This window comes from Dipodomys merriami, unplaced genomic scaffold, assembly GCF_024711535.1.
Source record: "Dipodomys merriami isolate MVZ:Mamm:240054 unplaced genomic scaffold, mDipMer1.0.p SCAF_12, whole genome shotgun sequence".
NCBI classification, from domain to species: Eukaryota; Metazoa; Chordata; class Mammalia; order Rodentia; family Heteromyidae; genus Dipodomys; species Dipodomys merriami.
This window is the reverse complement of record NW_027202493.1, coordinates 17,920,293-17,943,234: the sequence shown is the minus strand read 5'-3', so window position 1 is coordinate 17,943,234 and position 22,942 is coordinate 17,920,293. Positions and strand designations below refer to the sequence as shown.

Below are 22,942 nucleotides of genomic sequence, written 5' to 3'. Positions count from 1 at the left end.
GAGTTTTATTTTGAAAATATTTCACCAAGAAGTTATGCACTTTCATACCAGGTATGAAAGGCCAAACACCATACTTTGTAAGTTAATAAATTAGAATGGTATCTAACAAACTGAATACAGTATACCTGTCATGACTGCTAGAGGGAAAAGAATGACCCTTTGCTGCCTTCTAAGAACCTGACCACAACTAATCCTATCTGCGTCCATTTTATTTATTACCCTATGATTCCCCCAAGGATGCTATGAAGTCTTTTCCCTAAAGAGCTCAGAAAATATAATCCTGTTCAGTCCAGACTGATCAAATCCATTCTTGGCTAAAAGCTGAGGGTCATTTCAAAGATGATTCAAGTCCTAGATTTCGATCAAATGAATTTTCAAATTTTGGCTTTGGTGATTGTGCATAAAGTAATTTTCTCTTTAAAATTCTATCTTTGGGAAAGCAAAAATCAAGTGAACTGCTGGTATTTTAAATCTAGTTCAACTTTTAGTCACACACACAAATTCAAATTTTTAGACATTCAAATATGCCTTCATAGCAGACAAAACATGGACTCCCCACCTTAAAGTAGCAAAGAACTGTTACATAATCCTTTCTAGAACAATTTGATATTTTCCTTGCAAATGTATATTGCTGTGGTCTTTTCCTTTCTCTTCTCAATGTGAATTTTCCTTTTTTTTTTTTGTCTTCAAGTTTAAATTCTTTCCTCTGAAGGGACATTTACTGCTTCTCTCCAGTAAGTATTCCATGGAAAACAACCATAAAAATTCCCAGATTCATTCTGACACAGACCTATGTTGGCCCTCAAAGAAGCAACAGCAAGACTGTGCTGTGCACCTTCAATCTCTTCTTTTCGGCCTCAGGGTTGTCCATGATCAGGCTCCTGCCCACCTTTCCTCCATCAATGATTGTCCTGAGTCACCACGCCCACCAAGCTGCAGCCACAAGGAGTTTCTGTTTCTAGAGCACAACAAACCTCAGTGACTGTACCCTGTCTGAAAAACCTGAATGAACCCAAGCTCGGCCAAAGGGTGCTCTTTATTACCCTTCAGCAGCAGTTTCAATGTCAGCGTCTCACAATGGCCATTCAGCACTGTCTACAACTATTTCTATGTGTCTGTTCTTTGCCATGTCCCTCTCAGAGACATGCATCCTGGCTCTACCTTCCGGTCAGGATCTTATTTTGGCCAGTGACTTCTTTTCCTCTGTCAGCTTGATCTGTGTTCTCTCGGGGATGCTGGGTGGGAGAAATGAGCCAAAGAAAGCAAGAGCACCCAGAAGGGAACCTGTTTGCTGACTGTGGTGGATAAACAGATCAGCACACCGTGGAATGTGAAGAGTGGGAGTTCTCTGAAGCTCACTGCTAACGTGTTTATAAACACTCTAGGGACGCAGTATACAGTGATGCTTAAGGTTCCAGTAATGCTAATAAATAAAAAGTTTCAGGAGAGTCAACTGGCAAGTTCTAGGAATTAACTTCTAAGAAGACTTTCTGTTTTTCCTTATTTTTAGTACGTTTATTGTAAAAAAAAAAACAACAACTGTATAGAGGGTTTACAGTTACATGAGCAAGGTAAGAAGTACATTTCCTATCAAGCATTGTTACCTTGTCCTTTGTTTTTCCCCTACCATCCCTTCCCTCCCACCTCCACAACCACACTTGCGCCCCCTTCCTTCCCCCCCACCCTAAATGGTAAAGTTCATTTTTCAACATAGTGTCTTGTGCATCTCATTGTTACAATGGATCAACCTGTATCCTTATTTAAGCACTTTGTTTTTTCCCTTCCCTTCCCCAAGCTAGAGAAGTGTATATACAAGATGCAGGTCACCAACATCAAATACAGTGAAAACAGGGGTTATACTGCAGGGGAGCAACATACAAAGAAACAAAAATAAAATCACATGGTACATTATAAATACATGAGGAACAATAGCAAGAAAGAAAAAACCACTGTGTCCCTATCTTGGGGTTCATTTAACATCATCATAGCCTTTGACCTCTATTTTTTCTATATTTTGGTAATCACAGGATTTGGGACTTTGTTCCTTGTGCTTGCTAGACAAAGGCTCTACCACTTGAGCTATGTCCACAGCCAAAAATCTTTAGTTTTGGGGTTTTTCTGTTGTTGTTGTTTTTTGATAGGACTCACTTTTGTTTGGGGCCAGCCTTGAACCAAAAGTTTTTCTACCTCTGCCTACTACAATTACTTAAGACTAAAGACAGAAGGGTAGCACCATGCTGTTGTTCTATGAAATAAAGCCTCACAGACTTTTTGACTGGGTTCACCTCAAACTGCAATTCTTCTGTCTTCATCTCCCAAGTGGCAGGGATTGCAGGCATGTGCCACTACACCTGCCCTTAAGCTACACTTTCTTACTCTACCCCTCACCCATAGTTCCTTTTCTCTTAATTCCACCCTCATCTGTACCCCACCATGCCTTGCCCAGATTCTGGAAAGGTCTGACATGTATCAGAATCTTACAGCAGTGGGGAAAAGGGGTACGATGAAACTTGGAAAGAAGTAGGACTTCCTGCTGCTTAATCCATTTTTCCAGCCTCCACTTCAGAATGTATGCCTAATGAACTACACCGAGCTAAACGAAGTGCTAGCAATGATCAAATATGGAAAATGGCCCTGAAGGATAGCACATAGTAATGTCGATGACAAAAATAAGAAAGTGGTAAGTAGAGGCAACAAACCCTCCATTACTGAGCTAGGGCTGTCACAGCCATATACCACGGCACCACGTAGATTTGTTTTCACAGTTCTGGAGGCTGGAGGACAGAGAGCAAGGTCTTTCTCAGAGCCTGGCAGCGGCCACCTGCTCCCTGAGTCTTCATCTCATCTTCCTTCTGTAGCTCTGCAATTCCTCCTCCTATCACAACAGCCAGTCACCCGGCGTCACAGACTACTCTCAACGTCACAGCGCGCTATGCTCTCCTCTCATGATTTTGTGTTAGGAAGGCATTTATCCAGTGCTTAGTACAGACCAGGGATTTAGGTCTTCAAATTAGTCAATCTGTAAGGTGGACAGCATGATCGTTTTTAAGCTATGAATGTCCTTCAGAAGTAAAATGCCTTCTAAGGTCATTCAAGCTGGGATGGAAATACTGACCCATAAGGTCTCCAAAGCTCTCGCAAGCATTCCATGTGGCTTTGCAGGATCGGTGGCATTTGAGCATATTCCAGCCATGTACCCTGGACAACCCCACGGGCTTCTCTGTCCTGGGTGCTATTGTTTTCCCTTCTCTTGCTGATCCCTGATTCTCTTGTTAATCTCTAGCCATAGCCACAGGGATTCTGTTCCCACAGAGATTCTATGGGAATCTCTGCCACTGGGGGTGAAATATCCCTTGGCCTCCCTTCTCAGTCTACATGGAGTAATGCTGAATTTGTCCTTCTGTGACTGCTTTTCATCTCATGTAGTATAATGTCCTCCATGTTCATTCTGCTGTTGCAGCTGGTAGGCTTAATAACATCACTTCTTTAGCCTTTTGGTGGTCAAATCAGGGTTCTAAACATTTTCACTGGTGTCTTACTGGGGGATGGAAACCAGGGTCTAGCATGTGCTGGGCAAGCATTCTGCCATGGAGCTACAGGTTCTAATTTGTGACAGGTTCTAATTTACCCAAACTGGCCTTGAACTCATAATCTACCTACTCTAAATTCTCAGTGGCTGGGATTGTATGTGTATGTCACTACACTTAGCTTGTTCAAAATACCTTAGAAGTTCAGCACTACAGGAGCAGAGGAGGAAAAGCCTAAAGTTGGGGGCCATGTTCACTGGATGTTCACATTTACATCACTAGGAATTGTGGATATCTTTCAAGTTATTAATTATACAAGGGAAATAAAAACTTTACTTCATGCCTATGGCTCTGAAAAACTCACTGGTACTGGTACTCACTGGCAAAGGGTAAAGGCCATTGCTGACTGTGGTAATCAGGGGAGATTAATAAGGAAATCCGATCTCAGGATGGCTGCTTTGGTCTTAGAGTCCGTATTTCTAAGCGTACTCCATGGAACTCTGTCATCTCTGTGTCTAACGTTAACTAGGAGAAATTCTGGTGAGTCGTGCAGATTTCAGTGCAGGTAAAATGTTCCTTCCAGTGTACAGACAGAAGTGGCTGATTCTCCCAGTCTCCACAAGGCTACAGCTTGGCACCAGATTCCTACAACCCCTCAGTCAGTCTCATTCTGACTCCTCCCTTTCTAATTTCAGACCTCCCTCCGGAAGAGGAGCAGAGAAGCTGGTTGGCTTCTTGGAGTCCCTTACGTCTTCACTGGATGCTAAGCTCTAGGCAAGTTCTACCTGCTCCCCACATAATGGTTGTCTGGTGCCAAAGGAAAGGTCAAGTAGGGATTGTATCCAGAAACATGCCTTTCATTACTCAGACACAAAATTTTAGACTTTGAGGGGCCTCATGGTTTGCATTGCTTTTCATAATCCTTCCTATGAGTGGATGCATGTCTATGTGTGTACATACTGGTAGCAAGCACGAAGTCCAGTTCCTATTTTGCTTATTTCATCACATTTAAGTATACACATGATTACATAATTACAATATACACAATTCTGTATTATATTTTTTAAAAAACAGAGTCTTGTCATGTAGCCCAGACTGGCCCATAACTCACTACATTGTCGTCCAGGCCAGCTTCCAATTCATTATCCTCCTACCTGCCTCCCAAGTGCTGGGATTACAGATGTATACTATTGTGCCTGACTTGCCGTGGATTTTTTTTTCCAGGTTGTAGGGCTTGAACTCTGGGCCTGGGCGCTCTCCCTGAGCTCTTCAGCTCAAGGCAAGCGCTCTACCACTTGAGCCACAGTGCCACTTCTGGTTTTCTGGTGGTTTATTGGAGATAGGAGTCTCACAGACTTTTCCTGCCCAAGCTGGCTTTGAATCACGATCATCAGATCTCAGCTTCCTGAGTAGTTAGGATTACAGGCATGAGCCACCAGCACCTGGCTTGTCATGGATTTTTTAATGTACTAGGTGAGTTTCTTATTATGTTATACTCAGAATTATCGTAGAAGACAATATTGAGACTACAGCTCTTTTTTTTTCACTACCAAACATTTACTGTTTGACTAAATAGAAAAACTAATGCTTCTGCTCTGCTTTTCCAGGAAAAAACAAAGCAAAAACACATCTCATAAAACTATCGCCCAAGGTTAACAGCTGCATGTTAAGTACTGGATAATCAGAGCGCAGCACAGAGAACACATTAAAAATACAACCAATATTCCCAGGTTCATGAAAATTATTTAACACTTATATAGCACTTAACAACTTCACCAGAGAAGTGGGGAGGGAGGAACCACAGAAAGCTGTAATTCCAACCCTTGTGTTCAGGAGGCTAGAATAGAATTTACAATGGTATACTTGAAGAGATGATTTAAAATATTTAAAATAACACTAGCATCAGCCATAATTGCTACAGTATCAAGCTATTCACTAGCTTAACTCTTTGGAATTAGATTTGGTACCTGATTTTCCTTTATAATATCCCTGTTACATATTCACAAAGTTCTGCTGTACACAATCTTTGTTGGACCACAGCTTGCATTACACAATGCCTCTCTCTTTCTGCTGGTTGTGAATCATACCTTTACCCTCCATTCATTTACCTTCAGGACTGGCACAATCAACCTGACAGTAACCACTGTAGCAGTATAAACATTCAATTGCACCAAAAGCAAGTGCTATATAATCATAAGGGCAGTCCACAGATGAAAGATTTGCACGACCACTGCCATATCACCAGATCATATCTTCGATGTGTTCATTAACGTAAGAGGAAGTTATAAGAAGCCCTGGGCACATGGTACAAGTGGAAGAGTACCTGCCTAGCAGTAAGTTCAAAGCCATGAGTTCAAACTCCAGTACTGCCACAAAAAAAATGCATAAGGAATTGAAGAAGAGAGGCATCAATATTTGGACTAAGTATCTTCCTCTGCTCAAGGTGAGAGCTGTATTTCATGTCTCCTACTGGGCACTCTGCCCTAATTTTAAGTGTAGATCTTTGCTTCCTGGTCTTAAAGCCATTTCATTTATCCTAGACTGGCAAGTACTACAAAAGCTTTGCCATCCATTCATGAATCATGTTCAGTTGCTGAGCTGTGGATCAGGAACTGATTCATAATTAATACCATAGACTCTAGGTGCCGGTTTGAGTACCATTTGCACTTGCTAACATGTTCTTTAGAAACGATTAAATTTCTATCTGTTTTATTGCAGGCTCTCAACTCTTTGCTTATTCAAAAAGTGCTGTTTGCTTTTTTGACTGTGTACATACAGTAAGCCAGCAGCCCTCAGCTTTCCTGCTCTGAACACACCTAATGGCATGAGATCCACTGCCTAGAGATGAAGGCTACCACACCTAGAGGTGAAGGCTGCAGTCAAAATGAACTATTTACAATTCCCAGTCCATCAACTTTCCAGATGAAGCATGAAAGATAAGGTAAGGACGCTGATACATCTCATAGACACCTCAAGAAATCTTTCAATTTGGTTATGTCTATGGGGGTATCCATAGGCATCTCTGAAATCATGTTTCCATCTAAAATCACCTAACTTGGGAAAACCTAAATTGCAATCCTCAACAAATTAACCCCAAGTTATCGTATTATGTAACAACTTCATTTTTAGATACATACCTCAAAGAATTTAAACGGGGGCTCTAATAGTCAACTTTAGCTAAAGTTTTCTCTCTGTCCATTTCTGAGCAGTGGAGTTCTTGTTGAATATTTTCAAGAAAGTAATCTCAGCTGTGGTCAATAGAGAAAAGCAAAGCTTTGTTGGGATGTAGATGTCTGGCTAAGCATTTCTACTTGTAAAGTAGCTCATTCATGACTGCCCATTTTCTCAGTGTCTAAGATTCAAAAGAATGCATGGCAAAAGGACAAATCCCCCTCTTCCCTGATCTCCTCCAGCCAATAGGAAATAAGTGAGACTATGAAGGCCAAGTCCTGGACGGCAGACCTTCACACTAACTTCACATAGGTGTCTCTCAGATCAATGGTCTTCGATCAGGATAAAAGTTCCCTGGGAAAACTCTAAAAAGCTGGGACAAGGAAATATATTTTTAGTCTTTTCTTAATATAACCTGACTGACAATTCCAGCACTTTAAAAAGAGGTATTAATTAACTTAAAAACTACTAAAATGGATTATAGTATGTCCAGCCAAGGCTGACTTAGGTTTATCTGTTTCCAGCAAATGCATTTCATTATTTTTAGTGATTATTCTATAAGTGTATTGGGTCAAATATTTTATTCATTCAAAATCATTATTTATTATCATAAACAGAATGGTCCCCATTATTATAAACTCCCTCTTTCAAATGTTTAAATAAGTTCCTCAATATTCATATAGCATCTAAATTCTTATTACCACTGATTACATTTCAAAGTCCAAAAATAACTCCCCACCCCCCTCACCCCTACAAAAAACAGACACTAAAAGAAAGCAAGCTGATGTTCTCAGTGCTAGTCTGTGTTAGCCTCACTGTCAGGTTCCAGGGCTACGTGGTATGTGAAAACCACACATGGCATTGTCCATGATACTTTCTGTACTGCATCTCCAGATAACAAGGAAGTTAAGTTCATTTAATAGAGTTTAACGTTTTCAATCTAGATCGAGTTAATCAGGTATTCCAGCAATTCATATGTGAACATATTTGGTTCTTTTACGTAAAATAAAATCTTTTACATTAAATGCAACGTCATCAGATTCAGTGATAAATTCAAAACAGGTATGGAATACCACACTATTAAATTCTCCATCCTCATCTTACTTGGCACATGAGTGTACTCAACAAAGGTCCTTTCTCCTTAATATTCTTTCCTAGACTCTAAGAAATCACATTTTCTTCTTTTTCCTCTATACTACTGGCCAGTCTTTGTTCTTCCTCAACTCAAATGCTCACTGTTCTCGTCTCCATTTGTTCTACTTCCCTGTTTAATTTACAGTCTCTCTCAGGAGAACAATTCTCTCCAGTATCAAGTCTTTAAGTCCATTTATGTGCTGAAGATTTCAAAGTGTGTTTCTCCATCCTAAACTTCTCTTAGCATCTCCAATTTGACATGAACATACCCAGTCCATTAATAAACCAGAGCAATACTCTCACCCCAACAGCTCTATCCTACCAATACCCATCTCATTGATACCATCCTTCCAGGCACTAAAGTCAGGTTTGGTTCTTTTCTACCACAACCTATACTTGTCTATCAGGAAATTCTGTTGTCACTACTAGTCGCCTCTCACTATGTCTAGTCTCCACCTCAGCTGATACACCACTGCCAGTGCAGAATGATCTTCCAAAGCTTAGAACATGTTGCTTCTCTAATCGATTCACATTTCAGTCCAAGTAAAGGCAGGAGGCTGCTGAGGCTTGCACAATCAGCATCTGATCTTATCATCTGCTTCTCTTCCTTTGGCTGACTCCCCTCCATCTTAGCTCCTTACTAACTCCTCAGGCAGGGTGGCAGACTCCTGCCTCCAAGCTTTTACACAAACCTTCCTTGGCTTGAGATTTATTTCTCCCCAATACCAGCATGGTTAAATCCATCAACTCCTTCGTGTCTTTGCTTTAATCCTTCTCCTATTCCTAAGACAATCAAATTGAAAGTTTCCCCTGGCATTCACAATCATTTATGGCTATTGTTTTATGACACGGGCTGGCCTTAACCTCATGATCTCTCTGGTTCAGCCTTCCTAGTGTTGGTCTAAAGGCATACACAATCATACCTACCTCCCAATCCTTCTGGCCCTGATTTTTAAAAAATATTTGTCCTAATGTTCATAATCCTCTAACAAATTACATGATCTACTTAGTTTTCATTCTGTTCTTCTCACACTAGAATATGAGCTTCAAGAGCAGACAATAGATTTTTTTTTTTAATCAAGTAACACGGTGTCCAAAAACTAAGGATGGTTGCCATGCATCCAATACTTGGATTTTGTAACTATTTACTAAGAGGCAATTTATGAGAATGGATAGTAAATCACTCTCTACTAACACAAAGCTTTCAGTTCTACAGGTTAGTGTTCAGTATGTATTAGTCCTGGAGTAAGTTGTGCTGCATGAAAGATATGTTATAATTAAAACCTTCTTTACCTCAAACTCGTTCTGGTCCTTCATCTTTTCACACTAACTGACCTCCCTGGAGATGTCCAGGATAATCATGACATAGTTAAGTACATAAATCCCTGACTGCCTTTCTTCCTAATACAGGTCACATGAAGTTTCCCACTTAGTAATGAACTTGATCACATATGAGCCTCTGTAATTCAGAACAGGCTTTTGACTTTCAGTTTGAGAGACATGGTAGCAATCATTTCCTCTCCTCTGTGTCTCTCACTGCAGACTCAGCTGTTCTAGAGCAGGCCGCCTTTCCCACTCATTCTCATGTGAATTAGACTACGACACCACCCTCACATCTTCATATCTACCTCTTTTTGTTCTGGAGAGTCACACAATCTATTCTAGGGTTTGGTTTTTCTGTTGGGAACTGAACTCAAGGCCCCTTAGATGCTAAGCACATGGTATACCATTAAGCCACAACCCCAGTGCCCTACTTCCAGTTCCTGAAAATCCCTACATTTTGTCACTTCATTCCAAACATCTTTCAAATAAAATAAAAACCTGTGTTTCACCTAATGTAACAAACACACACAACAATAAATTAAAAATAATAAACAAAAAATAATCACGACAAGACATTCTTGGTTTTCTAAATTTCATTGCCTTATAAACACATTACAAAGATTTTAGAACAACATTAATCTTTTTTATGAGGATCATTATAAGATTAGACAATAAACTGGTAATCTTTAGTCTTTGGATATTTGGGAGTTGTATTGCTGTTTGCTTGGGTGTTTGCTTTATACAGCTAAAGATGCATCTAATCTAGAATGTATGAATACTATGTAAACACTTTCTTCTGAGCTACATCCCCAGCCCTCTGCCATTTGGTTTTAAAAGACTTAGGGAAAATGGGCAATGTCTACTGCCCACTGAGTATCTGACTGGCTCCTATGCTCCTCTAGGGTGGCAAGGCTTGTGAACAGATCCAAAGAGGTCACATTAATTCAATTGGGTAGGAATATTTAATTGTACAGTTCACATGGAGAGAAATTTCAGGACACCATAGAGAAACACTGGCCGAGAATAGGATTCAGCCAACTATAAAGGCACTTCATTTACATTACAAAATGTAATCAACAAAATATTTACTGTAAACTATCATGAAGTATTTATGTTAGAGTGCAGAAAAGTGCTGAGCAGATCAGCATGGCATATCATTTTCTTGTGTGTCTCCCAGGTAACCGTGGCTGTTGTAATACTCCCAGAACGACTATTTACAATGTATAAGTCATAAGCAGATGAAAAGTCAAATAAGGAAAAAGGCCACATATTATAAAAATGTGATGTTACATTTTAGATAGGAAAAGTCTCAAACAATCATAGCTGGTTTTGCTATTCCTATCTCAGAGTTCTTAAGAAATCAGATCATTAACTGTTTCCCATTGTTCTCTACCCAGACCCCATAAGTCACTCCCCTGATACTTCCTAATGACATCTGATTAGTGTGACAATATGTTGTAACAAAATTTCCTTCAGGAAGAAAAAAAGCATTTTAACATATTTTCACATTTAACATTTAAAACATTTAACCCATTTAACACATTTTTTTAAACACCATTAAAAACCTTATTCAATCATGTGAGGTTCTTAATATTAATTCTCTGTAGTGTTTCTAAATGGTAATAGGTAATAATAGAGTTTCACATAATATTAAAACTGCCTTACTAACGATCATTGGAAAATTGCTTTCCCAACAGATAGCATTAAGATTCTGTGCTATGCTCTGTCGTTTTCAAGTAGACAAGATAGTTATGTGTACAGTCATCAAAAACGGGGCTGGAATCTCAGGGGATCCATGAACTCACCACTTCCTGGAGAAAAGAAGACTATCACATATGATATAACTGTCAAAATATGTGTAATGAGCAGTAAAAATGACGAGATGTAAAGTTCTAGTTCTTTTTTTAGGGTGTATGTGTTCTAGGGCCTAGTCCCAGGGCCTCCTCCATGCTAGGCAAGTACTCTACTACCACACCTCTGAGAAGTCCATATTTAATTTTTCAGAGAAGGAAAATCACCGTATTTCCATCAAAGGAAAACTAAAAAACAAATGGAACAAACCAGAAGCATCTCATATACACCTATGTGTCCAGCGGGGGGGAGAGGGGGAGGGCTGTCTTTACAGAGCCATGAGCGGCAGTGGGTTCCAGTGTTCTGTGACAGCTGCCATCAAGATGGTGGCACCTCCAAAAGCTCATTCCTCCGGTCTAATATCAGCTTGGCTTCACTCACCTTCTCGTGCTTTCAGTCTGGTTTGTAAGCTAGACTCTCCAGTCTTCCCATGGATTCAGTGGGTTGCATTCATGAAGCTCCCTGACCAGTTTCACCAGTGAACTCACAGAGGAGAACAGAGAACAGCAGCCCAAGCCGTCAGGTAAGGGGTGAGGGCTACACAAACACCCATGGCACAGGCAAACACTGCCGGTCACAAGTGGTAAGAATTGTCATTTGAATTCATTAGTGCTGAAGTGTTCCCTGGAAGTGTTTTCACCTTCTCTATTGATGACCCTTTCCTATTTGCCCAATTCACAGCTTTCTAGGAGAGCAGTGTGTCATCTTCCATTTCTGTTTCCTACAGGCAGGCCATACCCATGGAACTCTGAGAGGTAGCATCCTTCTCCTGTGCCAAGCTGGCAGAGGTATTAGTGTATTCTTGCCCGCAGGGCTTTTTTTCTTGGTTATTATGAAAAGACCTTGATTATATATTTCCTCTGAAGCATTTCTGTGGAGCAACACACCTGGCATACAAGTATTCAGTGAATCTTTTTGGATGAATCTCAGCAAACCCCAGAAGCTGACTCCTTTCCCACCTTGGAGAAACACCTTCCCCACAGACAGTTTAGCTTCTATCCAATGGCTGGAAAGACTTACAAAAGTATTTAACAGCATGCTTGAGAATCTCAAGAAGCATTTGAAAGCAAACTTTGCTGCAAGAAATCTTAGTTTAAATTGAGCTCTGACTACTAGAACCTATTACAGTTTTATTTATTTCCATCATACAACTGAATGTTCTCATGCCACAAATAGGTTACCATAAGGCTAAGTAAAAACACAGAGATTGGGCTGGGATGTAGCTCAGTGGCAAAGCACTTGCCTAGCAAGTGCAATGTCCTGAGTTTGGTCCACAGTACCAAAAAAGAAAAGACAAAAAATAAAATAAAATCACAGAGATTAGTTCATTTAACATCTGTCCACCATCTTGACATGAGATGATTCCATTAGTTTTATTTGTGTTATGTCTACTAAGTATTAATAGCAAATATCAGTCATACATTTTGCAGCACATCAAAAGAAAAATAATTCTCTGATATAATAAATGGAACCAAAAAAATTACCTGTTTTTTCCCCCTCTTTTAGTCTCTCCCCTCCCAGAGCATTTACATTAAAGGCAAATGGTAGCAAAGAACAAGTATTTGGAGCATACCGTGCATTTATAACTTAAGTCTGTGAGCTGTAGAACTGTTGCGATTTTAATCTCCAAAATATTAAACAATATCAAGAAAAGTCACAGAATTGATATATTTTGCATTTTTACTGTTAGTAAGAAATCAATTTTTAAAGAACACAAGTTCCAAATGTTTTATACACATCTGTTTTCTATGCATGTGCCTTTTACTATCCAATTTCAAACTGTTGTAATACTGACAGATACGATTTCTATTTCCAAAGTTTCCTATCTGTTCTTTAAAAAGAATTTTAATATCCTACATGGTTTATAAAATGTTAACCATTAATGGGAATTCTTTTTTTACTTTTCTGTGTAATTCAAATTCATTTCATGATGGAAGACAACTTGTACAGTCCTCTTGGATCTCAATTTTTGAGCCTGCATAGCCTGAGCTTAACAGATCATTGCTTAACAGAACCCAAATATTTCACATGTATTTTACCCTCAGAGATATTTGTTTTACTTGCTTATTTGTTTAAGTAATAGAAAACATGAATTTATGTCTCAATGGTTTCCTAAGTATGCAGATTAAGTCTTCTATTTTTTGGTCTTGTTTTTTGAGAAAATTTTATTATGGGTTCTGTCCAGGCTGGCTTCAAACTTACTATTTGACACAGGTTGGTCTCAAATTCTAGATTCTTCTGCCTCCAGAGTGCTGAGATTATAGTCATACACTACCACATTCAGCTTTTTCTAGTTCTTAAGCATCTTCAGTAACCACTGTGGAATGTAATAGGTTGTAATCACTGCTGAGGAATATTTATTATGGAAACAAAACTGTGAGTAAAATGTCAGTATTTGTAATAGTCTAACTTCTAACATACCTTATAGGTCAATACATGGTTGCATGGTTGATAAGGGTCAAATCTGGCCTGCCAACTTTTTTGTTAATAACATTTATTGGAACACAGTCATGCTCATTTATTAAAATATCTTGATGGCTACTTTTTACAAAGGCAGAGCTGAGAAGCTGTAACAGAGACCTGATTGCTTACAAAGTCAGAAATATGGCCCAAACTATAAAACTTTCTACAACTCTGAACTCATTGTGTGAAGGCTTATTTTCGGAGGTCTGTGCTTATGAAATAACAATGCCAAGGTTAAACAAAACAACTTGCTACACTGGGCTAGGGATTTGGGTGAGAAAAGGAGACATCTTGAGAATTATACCACAGCAGTGAACATCAGACCTGACACTCCGACTAAGTAACTTGGAGAACGAACACAACTAACTTTTCTCCACTTGAACATTTCATGGCTTTGTCGACAATGCGGGAAGGTTGACCTAGATGACCTCTAAACTTTACCATCATCATGAGTGTTTAAAATGACTTAGGTGAAATAATAAGCAAACTTAGAAATATGAGCTCATGCCATAATAATAGCTCATTGCACGTGCCTCAGGTGAAAGCAGGAAAGCAATACATTTTTGGAAAAATAGAGTCTATAATAGTTAAACAAGGAGGACCACAACTGAAAACCAGTGGAAGTGTTAGCACTTGAAAGAGAAAACTGTGGTTGCCGCCTGCTACAAGCACAGGAAATGGATCTGTAAAACACACACCAGATCCAACATCCATCAAACCAAACCAAGCATGTCTGAGGTTGCAGATACCCTTAATCCTCAAGTCCCCCCCCCACATGTATATACATATGCATACACACATATACATAATTATATGTATGTGTGTATGCATATGTATATATGTATATATACATATTTGTGTGTGTGTGTATATATATATATATATGTGTATTCCTTGAAATCTATCTGACCTATGGAAAACAAGCTAGCTAATAGTTAAAAGGATCAACGATAGGTTAGGCAATAAGAGAAGTTAGAGGTGGAGAAGGTTAAAAGGGAGAAGGAAGAAAAGAGTAGGGATAATATGAATAAAGGAGCCTTATTAATCAAAGAATTAGATAAATACATTTCCAGGGATTGCTAGTATAGCACTGCTATTTGATTTTCTTTGGTAGAATGAGTCCCTACCTGAAACACTCTCGTACACTATCTGTACATCCATCTGTTTTATATGTATATGTATATATATATATATATGTATATATATATATATATATATATATATATTCGAAGAGGGAGTGAGCTTTTTTTTAATAAAAATACAAACACTAAGCAAAAATTATGCCCACAGAAAAAAGTGCCTAGAGAGCCACACACATACATGTTGTTAAATATAGAAACTAACTGTAACGAGAATCATTATCTCCAGTTTCCTAGGATACCAGGATAAGAACTACTCCTAAATTGCAGTTCATTCAGCAAAGGGCAGGGAGTAATTTGGATTCAGGGTCATCACTGGCTGACAGCAGATGTGGAAGGAGAGGCAGGGCCAATCACCCTGCTTCATGTTATTATCTACATCACTTCCCAGCCCCCTGACTCTTCACCCTCTGGTGCCAAGCCTGGTCATGTTTTACACAAGAAACTTGTAAAATCGGATTGTAAATAGCAATTTCAAGAGGAACAAAACAGATCCACGAAGGGCAGGGCAGAATGAAGGGCGACTAATGCTGGGAGTGGGGGTGGGGGCTGGCATTCATTCCCCTTCACTTTGTTTGTGGAAAGCAGCAGGAGCTGGTGTGTTTATCAGTCACCTTGATCGCCATCTTTTCCAGTGCCTGGATAGGAACACTACGAAATATCAACGTACCACCCAGCCAAGGCAATGTAAGTTTTTTAGGACATAACAAGTCGAAATTGTCATAGTCTCTGTAGTCACATTTGTCTTCCACTGTTCCTTCTAAGACCTAACACCCTTCAAAATGATCACTTCCCATTTGTTTCTATGGCAATAAAAATACAAAAGCTACTTTCTGAAAACCTAGGAATTACTGCCTCAGAATCACTTATTTGTATATTCCAGACTATTTGATGACTGCTTTTCCTGTGTCGAGGAGTGGTAGGAGACATCACTTAGTATCACCAGGTATAAACTATAGGCTACAGGCATGTCACTTACGCAGTACAAAAAGAAGCAATCTTAGCTGGGTACCAGTGGCTCACGCCTGTAATCCTAGCTACCCAGGAAACTGAGATCTGAGGATCACAGTTCAAAGCCAGCCCAGGCAGGAAAGTCTGTGAGACTCTTACCTCCAATTAACCACCAAAAACCTGGAAAATGGAGCTGTGACTCAAGCAGAAGAGTGTTAGGACTGAGCACAAAAGCTCAGGAACCAGTGCTCAGGCTCTGAGTTCAAGCCCCTGGGACTGGCATCAAATAGGAAAAAGAGTGAATCTTCCCATTAGTGGAGCTTATGAAAATAGGGATACAAAGCCAAGCACCAGTAGCTTCTAACTGTAATCCTAGCTACTCCAGAGGCTGAGATCTGAAGGATATTGGTTTGAGTCCAAGTCAGGTAGAACAGTTCATCTCCAAAATAACTGGCAAAATGCAGAGATGGAGGTATGGTTCAAGTGGTACAGCATCCGCCGCGGAAGCTGAGGCCCTGAGGCCTTCATACTGCCTCCAAAACAATGGTACAAATTCCATGAACACATTTTCTAAACTTACCAAAAACTCTTTAAAATTCGGTTTTCATGCAACAACACTTTGCTATTTAGTTCCTTACCCATCACCTCCATATTCACTACAATGCGATGTCACCTCATACCTATTGGGGAAGAGAAGCTCTCTGCTTCCCAGTGCTTCCATCTGATGAGCATTAGACACTGTGCCAGACTAAGCTTCTTAGCTTAATGTGATAATAAAAAGCAGTCAGCTGCCTATTTTGATAATGAAGACCTTCTAGGACTTTCCTCCTTTGTACCAGTTATACCAATTGATACTGTTTGTTCACTATTTTGAAGAGCTGAGGAATAAAACACAAGGGTTCCTAATAGTTATGCAACATATAGAGTATCTATCAATGAAGTAAGCTGTCTGAATACTGCAGATGCAAAAATTGCAGTACTTTCTTCTCAGACACTGATTCTCATACATTGTACATGAGCAGAACATCACACATCTAGATACATCAAGATGATGTCAGGACAAACTACTCTCAACAGAACAAAAAAAAACCCACTTTTTGTCTAAAGATTTCTAAATTTAGTAAACAAAACAACAGCAAATTTAACACTATTCAAAAATGATACGAAGGGGAAGTCCACCTCAATTCTCTGAACTTATGGCAGTCACTATTTGGGTGTATTTTCTGACACTATTTCTCACCAGGAAATAGATATAAAGATAAGATGGCTCCAGACAAGACAAGATCTCAATCATGGAGCTTTGAAAATAGCCCAAGATACACAGGTTCCATAATGGGGCACTATTTACTCTTTCCTATTCCATCCATGGAGTCCTCGGTAGTGTAAACACAACACTTTGTGAGGTGAAACACCTCACCTAGAAAACGGGCAGAAATCTGTTTTCACATTTTCTCCTCCCCTCCTCCCTTCACCCAGAACAGCTTTCCCAAACCTCTGAAGACAGAACACACACTTGCCTTCCCTGGTTTGCATACCTGAATAACACCACCCCTGGGCACTCTCGAAACTCCCCTCCCCTCCATCTACCTACATCTTGCACTGGGGATCACTTATTTTTTCCTATGTATTTTTCTAAAGTAGGGTGCACAAATCTTTGCAAAGACTTTCTGGGAGCTCATCCCCCGCGGCCCCCCTTCACATCTTCTCCATTAAGAAGTGGCGATCGCCACCCACCCCATAAAAGCAGCTCCAATGTCACCACATTTTTGAAGTGGATTCCTGACAACCAGACAGCGATCAGTTGGGTCGCCCCAGGCCGAAGCCAGCCTCCCCCCCCCCACCCCTCCCCCGCCTGGGTCCGAGGCAACTCTGAGATCGCGGGCCCAGCTCCCGCGGCTCCAGCCCAGCCTCCAGGGCCTCCCGGCGGGGTGGAGGTGGACGGGGTGCCGGGGGAGCCGTGGACAGCCGCAGAGGCTCCGGGTAGGGGGTGTGGCTGGGGTGGCCGAGGGGAGCCCCAGGCGGCCGGGGTGCCCGGCGGCGCCGGCCTGGGGTGGAGGTGACACGGTGGCCCGAGCGCCGCGGGGCGGGGGCGGGGAGACGGCGGGGACGGAGCTTGGGAAGCGCGCGGGGCTCCCCGCGTCCCGGGCCGGCGTGGGCGCGCGGGGGGCCGGGGACCCGACGGCGGCCGCCCTCCCGCCCCGCGGAGCCCCGCGCGCGCGCTCACCGATGCACAGCTGGACGGCGTAGGCGTAGTAGGACCAGCCCAGCAGGAGGCAGATGAACACCACCGGGATCCAGTACAGCACCCGCCGGCACCGCCGCCGCACGCTGCCCGGGCCCGAGGGCGCCATCTTCCAGCCGCGGCCACCTGCCCAGCCCGGGGGCCGCTGCCGCTGCGGCCGCCGCCCGCGGGCCTGGCTCCGGGCCGGGCTGACGGCGCCGGGCGCTGCGCGCGGGACGGGCCCGGGGGCGGCGGCCGGCGGCGGCGCTGCGGCCACGGCGGCCGCCGTGGCGGCGCTAACTCGGCGTGCCCATCCCGCAGCCACGCGCCGGCGCCGCGGACTCGCGGAGACTCAGCCTCGCGGAGGCGGCCGCGGCAGGAGGACGAGGCCGTGGAGGCGGAGGACGAGGAGGAGGGGCGGGCTGCGCTCCGCCCCCGCGCCGTCCTCCCCACCCCCGGCCTCCCCCCCTCCCCTCCCACCGCACCCGGCCCGCTGCGCCCTCGGGCGGGCGGCGGGGGGACTCGGGGCCGCCCACCTGGCCGTCTGATTCCTCCACCCCAGATTCGGGGGGCCTAGCGGGGGGCTCGGGGGCTACTCGCAGGGGGTGGCGGCGTGGGGCGCCAGCGACCCTTAGAAATGTCTCGGGGGGGGGCTTCAAAACTTTGTGGGTGCCCGAAAGTTGGCAAGGGGGGCCGCGGGGTAGCAGGCCCGCAGACGGACCGAGGGTACCACGTTCCATACAGATTGGAGGTAGGGGGCAGACATGCATCACCAAGGGCGGGGCGCAGCCTGGGGAGCAAGCCCAAGGGCCCAGAGCCCAGAGACTGCGGGAGTTCCTGGCAGAAGTTATCAGTGACCTAGCCATCCCGCGCCGCACCGCCGCCCCTCTCCAGGGTCGGGCGAGTCCTCCCTGCAAGGTTCTCGGATCCCAGTTAGCTGATGGTAAGGCCCAGGCTCAGACCCCGCAAGGGCCCCCAGTGGTGCTAACAGCCAACGTCCCGATTTTGTGATTGGTGAATGGAAAAAAATAAATAAACTTTTTTTCACTGTGGGGGTATATTTTGTTTTCTGGTTCATCTGTTTACAAACTCATTCTATTCCATATGGAAACAGGGAAATGGATGGCGGGTATTCGAATTATATATGTAATGGATACATACAATGAGCACCATTTTACTGAACATGGGTGAATATGTATATTTACCCCACACAGTAACCATATTGAAATTATTCCCTATCTGTGTGTAAAGTGCCGATTGACAGTCATTGGGAGGAATTAAGCTCTTTGTTATCTTTCAATGACTTGATTAAACAAGTGAGTTCTCCATTAACACACACACACACTTTTTTAATGCATGGGAAGTGCCAGTCAGGAATCTGTGTCTCTTTAATCAACGAAATGAGAGGCGTTCTGTCCCTGTGAATCATTTTATTTTTTCCTCAGCATTGAATATTCATTTCAGATACGCTGGAGAGTGGGTTGGTATAAAATTGGAACTTCCTTTAAAAATTTAACTTTTACCATAGAAATCAACTGTACGTTTCTAATCGGGAGAAGCTAGAGCTGGAGGGTTCAGGCAAGGCACCCTGGTGTAGTTGCTGCTGAATGTAGGAAACCCTGGGTTCAGTCTCCAGCTCCAATCAATTAAGTATCACTCATCTAAAATATTATTTATGTTTATGATATTTGTGGAATACTTTTAACTTCTTTGCATAATTGATTTATCTAAGGCTATTCACTTAAAAAAAACACAGGTGGTCTAGCATTTTAAGAATAGTCTCTAAAGCAACACTAGGCTGCTAGGCTTTGATGAGAGAGGGAGGGACGTTTTTGTTTTAGGAAACAGAATTTTGTTGTTTTTTTTCTCCTGCAAGAGGAAAGTTAACAGAATACAATACATTAACAGTAAAACAATTTGAAGATCATGGAGAATTAAGAAGAAATTTTACTAGAGACTTGTTTTTTTTGAGAGAGATACAAGTTTCAGCTCACCAGCTTTAATTTACACATTCAAAAAATTACAAGAAATTACAGGGATTGTGTATATGTACAATAAAATGGTCATGGCCGCTTAAAGAAAAGAAAGTCTGCCAAAGTAAAGGAGGCCAAGGACATCACTAGAAGAGAAAAGGGGAAAGCAGGCAAGATGGATGGGGAAGGGAATATCCAAGAAAGAAAGGCAGGCCCCTCACTTGGGAAACCATAACTATCTTTTCCAGGCCTCTGCTAGAATGCTCCATCTTTTCTGATGAGCAGAACTCCTATAATCAGATGATGTTACTTCCGTGAAAAAAATCCTTCATCTTCCAACCCAGTGTACCAGATTCTTCAATCCCCAAACCTTGTATCTATCTTACTTTCCTGGACAATGCTTCATATCCTGCTTCCACTTCCACATTCAGATGAAATGTTCATTAACTCTTTGGGATAGTACTAATAAAGAAAATACCATGCTCATGAAGCCCAGGGCTTGGTTGGAAGCTGTCTAACCCGCTACCTGCTTTGACTTTATTAGGTCACTTCCTTTTGGGAATGTTATTAGAGGAAAAAAAAAAGTGTTGCTGTGGGAAAGACGTCTTGGATGTACAAGGTCAATTTTATTACTCACACACTCACATGAGAAATTGGTTGTGTAGATGTCACCTATAAGGTAAGGAGCCTTACCAACACTGCTTTCTAAGTCTTAACAAGAAGGAAATAGTCTATTCTTACTTACCCACAACTTCTTCCCCCACCCCATCCTTATTTGAAATAATTGTAAAAATCCATGATCACCTAGCTTGCTTGCTTTATTTATTTATTTTTGTTTGTTTGTTGCCTGTTCTTGGGCTTGAATTCTGGGCCTAGGCTCTGTTCCTGAGCCAGCACTCTACCACTTGAGCCATAGCATCACTTCTGATTTTTTTCAGAGTAGTTTATTGGAGATAAGATGGACTTTCCTGCCTGAGCTGGCTTTGAAACGCTATTCTCTACAGGCATAAGCTACCAGTGACCAGTTTATTTTCTTTAAACAGATTTTATCAGTCCTATGGACAGTGGGGTAAAAGAGGATTCCTTTAGAAACCATTTGTACATGGTTGAACTATTCTGTGAGAGAACAGCATGCTCAAAGCACGTTTCTAGAACCAAGTAAAAGAAAAATCTCTTAAGGGATTTAGCTTTGCAGATCAGGGGAAAGAAATAATGCTTAGTTGTTAAAGGAAAAACAGTGTTTTGTTTCCAATTGTACAGAATGAAAGGTCACCTCCAAGGTCAAAGAATACTTCCTCCTATAGTGGGTTAGAACAAAGCATTATGAAAATTGTAAAATTGTGGCCAACCTCATCATCGGACCATGGAGGATTTCTATGCTAGTATTGGATTTGGCCACTAGATGGCAGGCACGCACCAGGTAGTGCTTCTCTCCTGACCGCTTTTTTTTCCCCCACAGTTTAAACATCAAACATTAACCAAGGCAATTACAAATTACAACTTAATCATCAATTACATATAATTGTAATTAATTTAAATGATATAATCATATAATTGTATATAATTTTAATATACTTTTATATAATTTAATGACTGATTAATAAAAGTATCAACTTATATGGGAAATTTAAAAGGCATAGAAATCTTTCTGTGCTGTCCATCACCCTGCTTCTGTTTTTACTTCTTCTCTACAATTTACACCAAGGTTCATCTCTTTGAAAATGAACTGAACCTTTATTTTGTTTAAATACTAGGAAAGAGGTAGAGTTTATGAACCCAAGGTGGGCAAATCTCTCCTTCCCCAAGGACTGGCTGCTATGGATATGTGTGTTATGATGCAATGGCAAAAATTCAAATGGAGATTGTTAGAAGAGGCCACTGCAGAGCTGAGAGTTGGATGACCAACAGCAGAATGCCGTGGTGTGGCAGCAAGTGCTTTATGGTGCTCAGGCCAGCTGTGGCAGCCTTGGCAGACTGTTTTTGTTGACAACACCCTGACAATCTACCACCTTCCTCAGTTCCAGCTCACATCTGATGCTTCAGGCTTCTTTTTGATCCTTTGGGTGCCCATTTAACAAAACATTTTCTGTGCAAGTCAGGTAGAGATGATGCTGTTTACAACTGTCACAGTCTTAATTATTAGATGATTCCTGTATCAGCTCATGGAGATTGAGGCCCCATCAGAAGTAGGAATAGAGGAATTGGGTCACACACACACACACACACACACACACACACACACACACACACACACACACACACACATGGGATCTGCACTCTGGCCCTGTCCATATATGGCTACCCAAATTAAAATTAGTTTAAAAAAAGGTATAGTTCCTTAGTTTGAAGAAGCATGTTTCAAATACTCAGTAGCCACAGTGGTCAGTGTTATCGTACTGGCCATGGAAATCTGGATGCCTCTGTCATTGCAGAAAGTTTAATGTTGAACAGATCTGCCTTGATGTTTCATCTAGTTTGATATTTGCAAAACACACTTTGTGAACATATAAAACAACAACAACAATTAAAATCCCCATATAACTACACTGCCCCTGTTGTAAATAAACAAAAATGAAAGGTCACAGGAAGTTGAAAACATTTTTAGGCTTATGATATTGTATGTGGAGCTTTTTCCCCTCTTAGGAGCCTAAAGAGCAAGGAGTCCATTGGAATAGCACAGAGATACTACTGTAGATTTTAAAATCCAAGTTTTGCAAGTCATTTAAATAAGGATACAGGTGGACCTGTTGCAGCAATGAGAAGTACAAGTTGTCATATTGAAAAACGAACTTTACAACTTTGGTGTGTGTGTGGGGGGGAAGGATTGGGTGGGGAGGGGTGGGGGGTGGATGGCTGGGAAGGGATGTGAAGGGTAAACAAAGGAGGAGGCTGCAATGTTTGATAGGAAATGTACTCATTATCTTGCCCATGTAATTGTAACCCCTCTGTACAGTATGTTCACAATAAAAAAAAGAAAGAAAGAAAAAGAAAAAAATAAAATCCAAGTTTTGTATACAAATTACCTGCAAAGCATTTGCAGGAAGAAACCTAACAGAACATAGTAGTATACTCACATACTAACATAGAAAGCTGAATGTCAGATTTGGATTTTGAACCAACAGTGCTTAGACATACAGCCCTATTCCTAGGAAACTCGAGCCTTGAAGATCAGAATGGTGTATTTTTATT

The 22,942-nt window shown here is 41.7% G+C and overlaps 1 protein-coding gene across 1 annotated transcript in view; it reads right to left on the bottom strand.

The window, feature by feature from the left end:
* Positions 1-18,154, bottom strand: part of Zdhhc2 (zinc finger DHHC-type palmitoyltransferase 2) — a 52,330-nt gene extending 34,176 nt beyond the window's left edge. Inside the window, exon 1 of the mRNA XM_070016298.1 lies at positions 17,784-18,154. Within this exon, the coding sequence (XP_069872399.1) occupies positions 17,784-17,910 (127 nt within the window). The 5' untranslated portion in view covers positions 17,911-18,154. The remainder of the gene's footprint in view (positions 1-17,783) is intronic.
* Between the last annotated feature and the right edge of the window lie 4,788 nt (positions 18,155-22,942).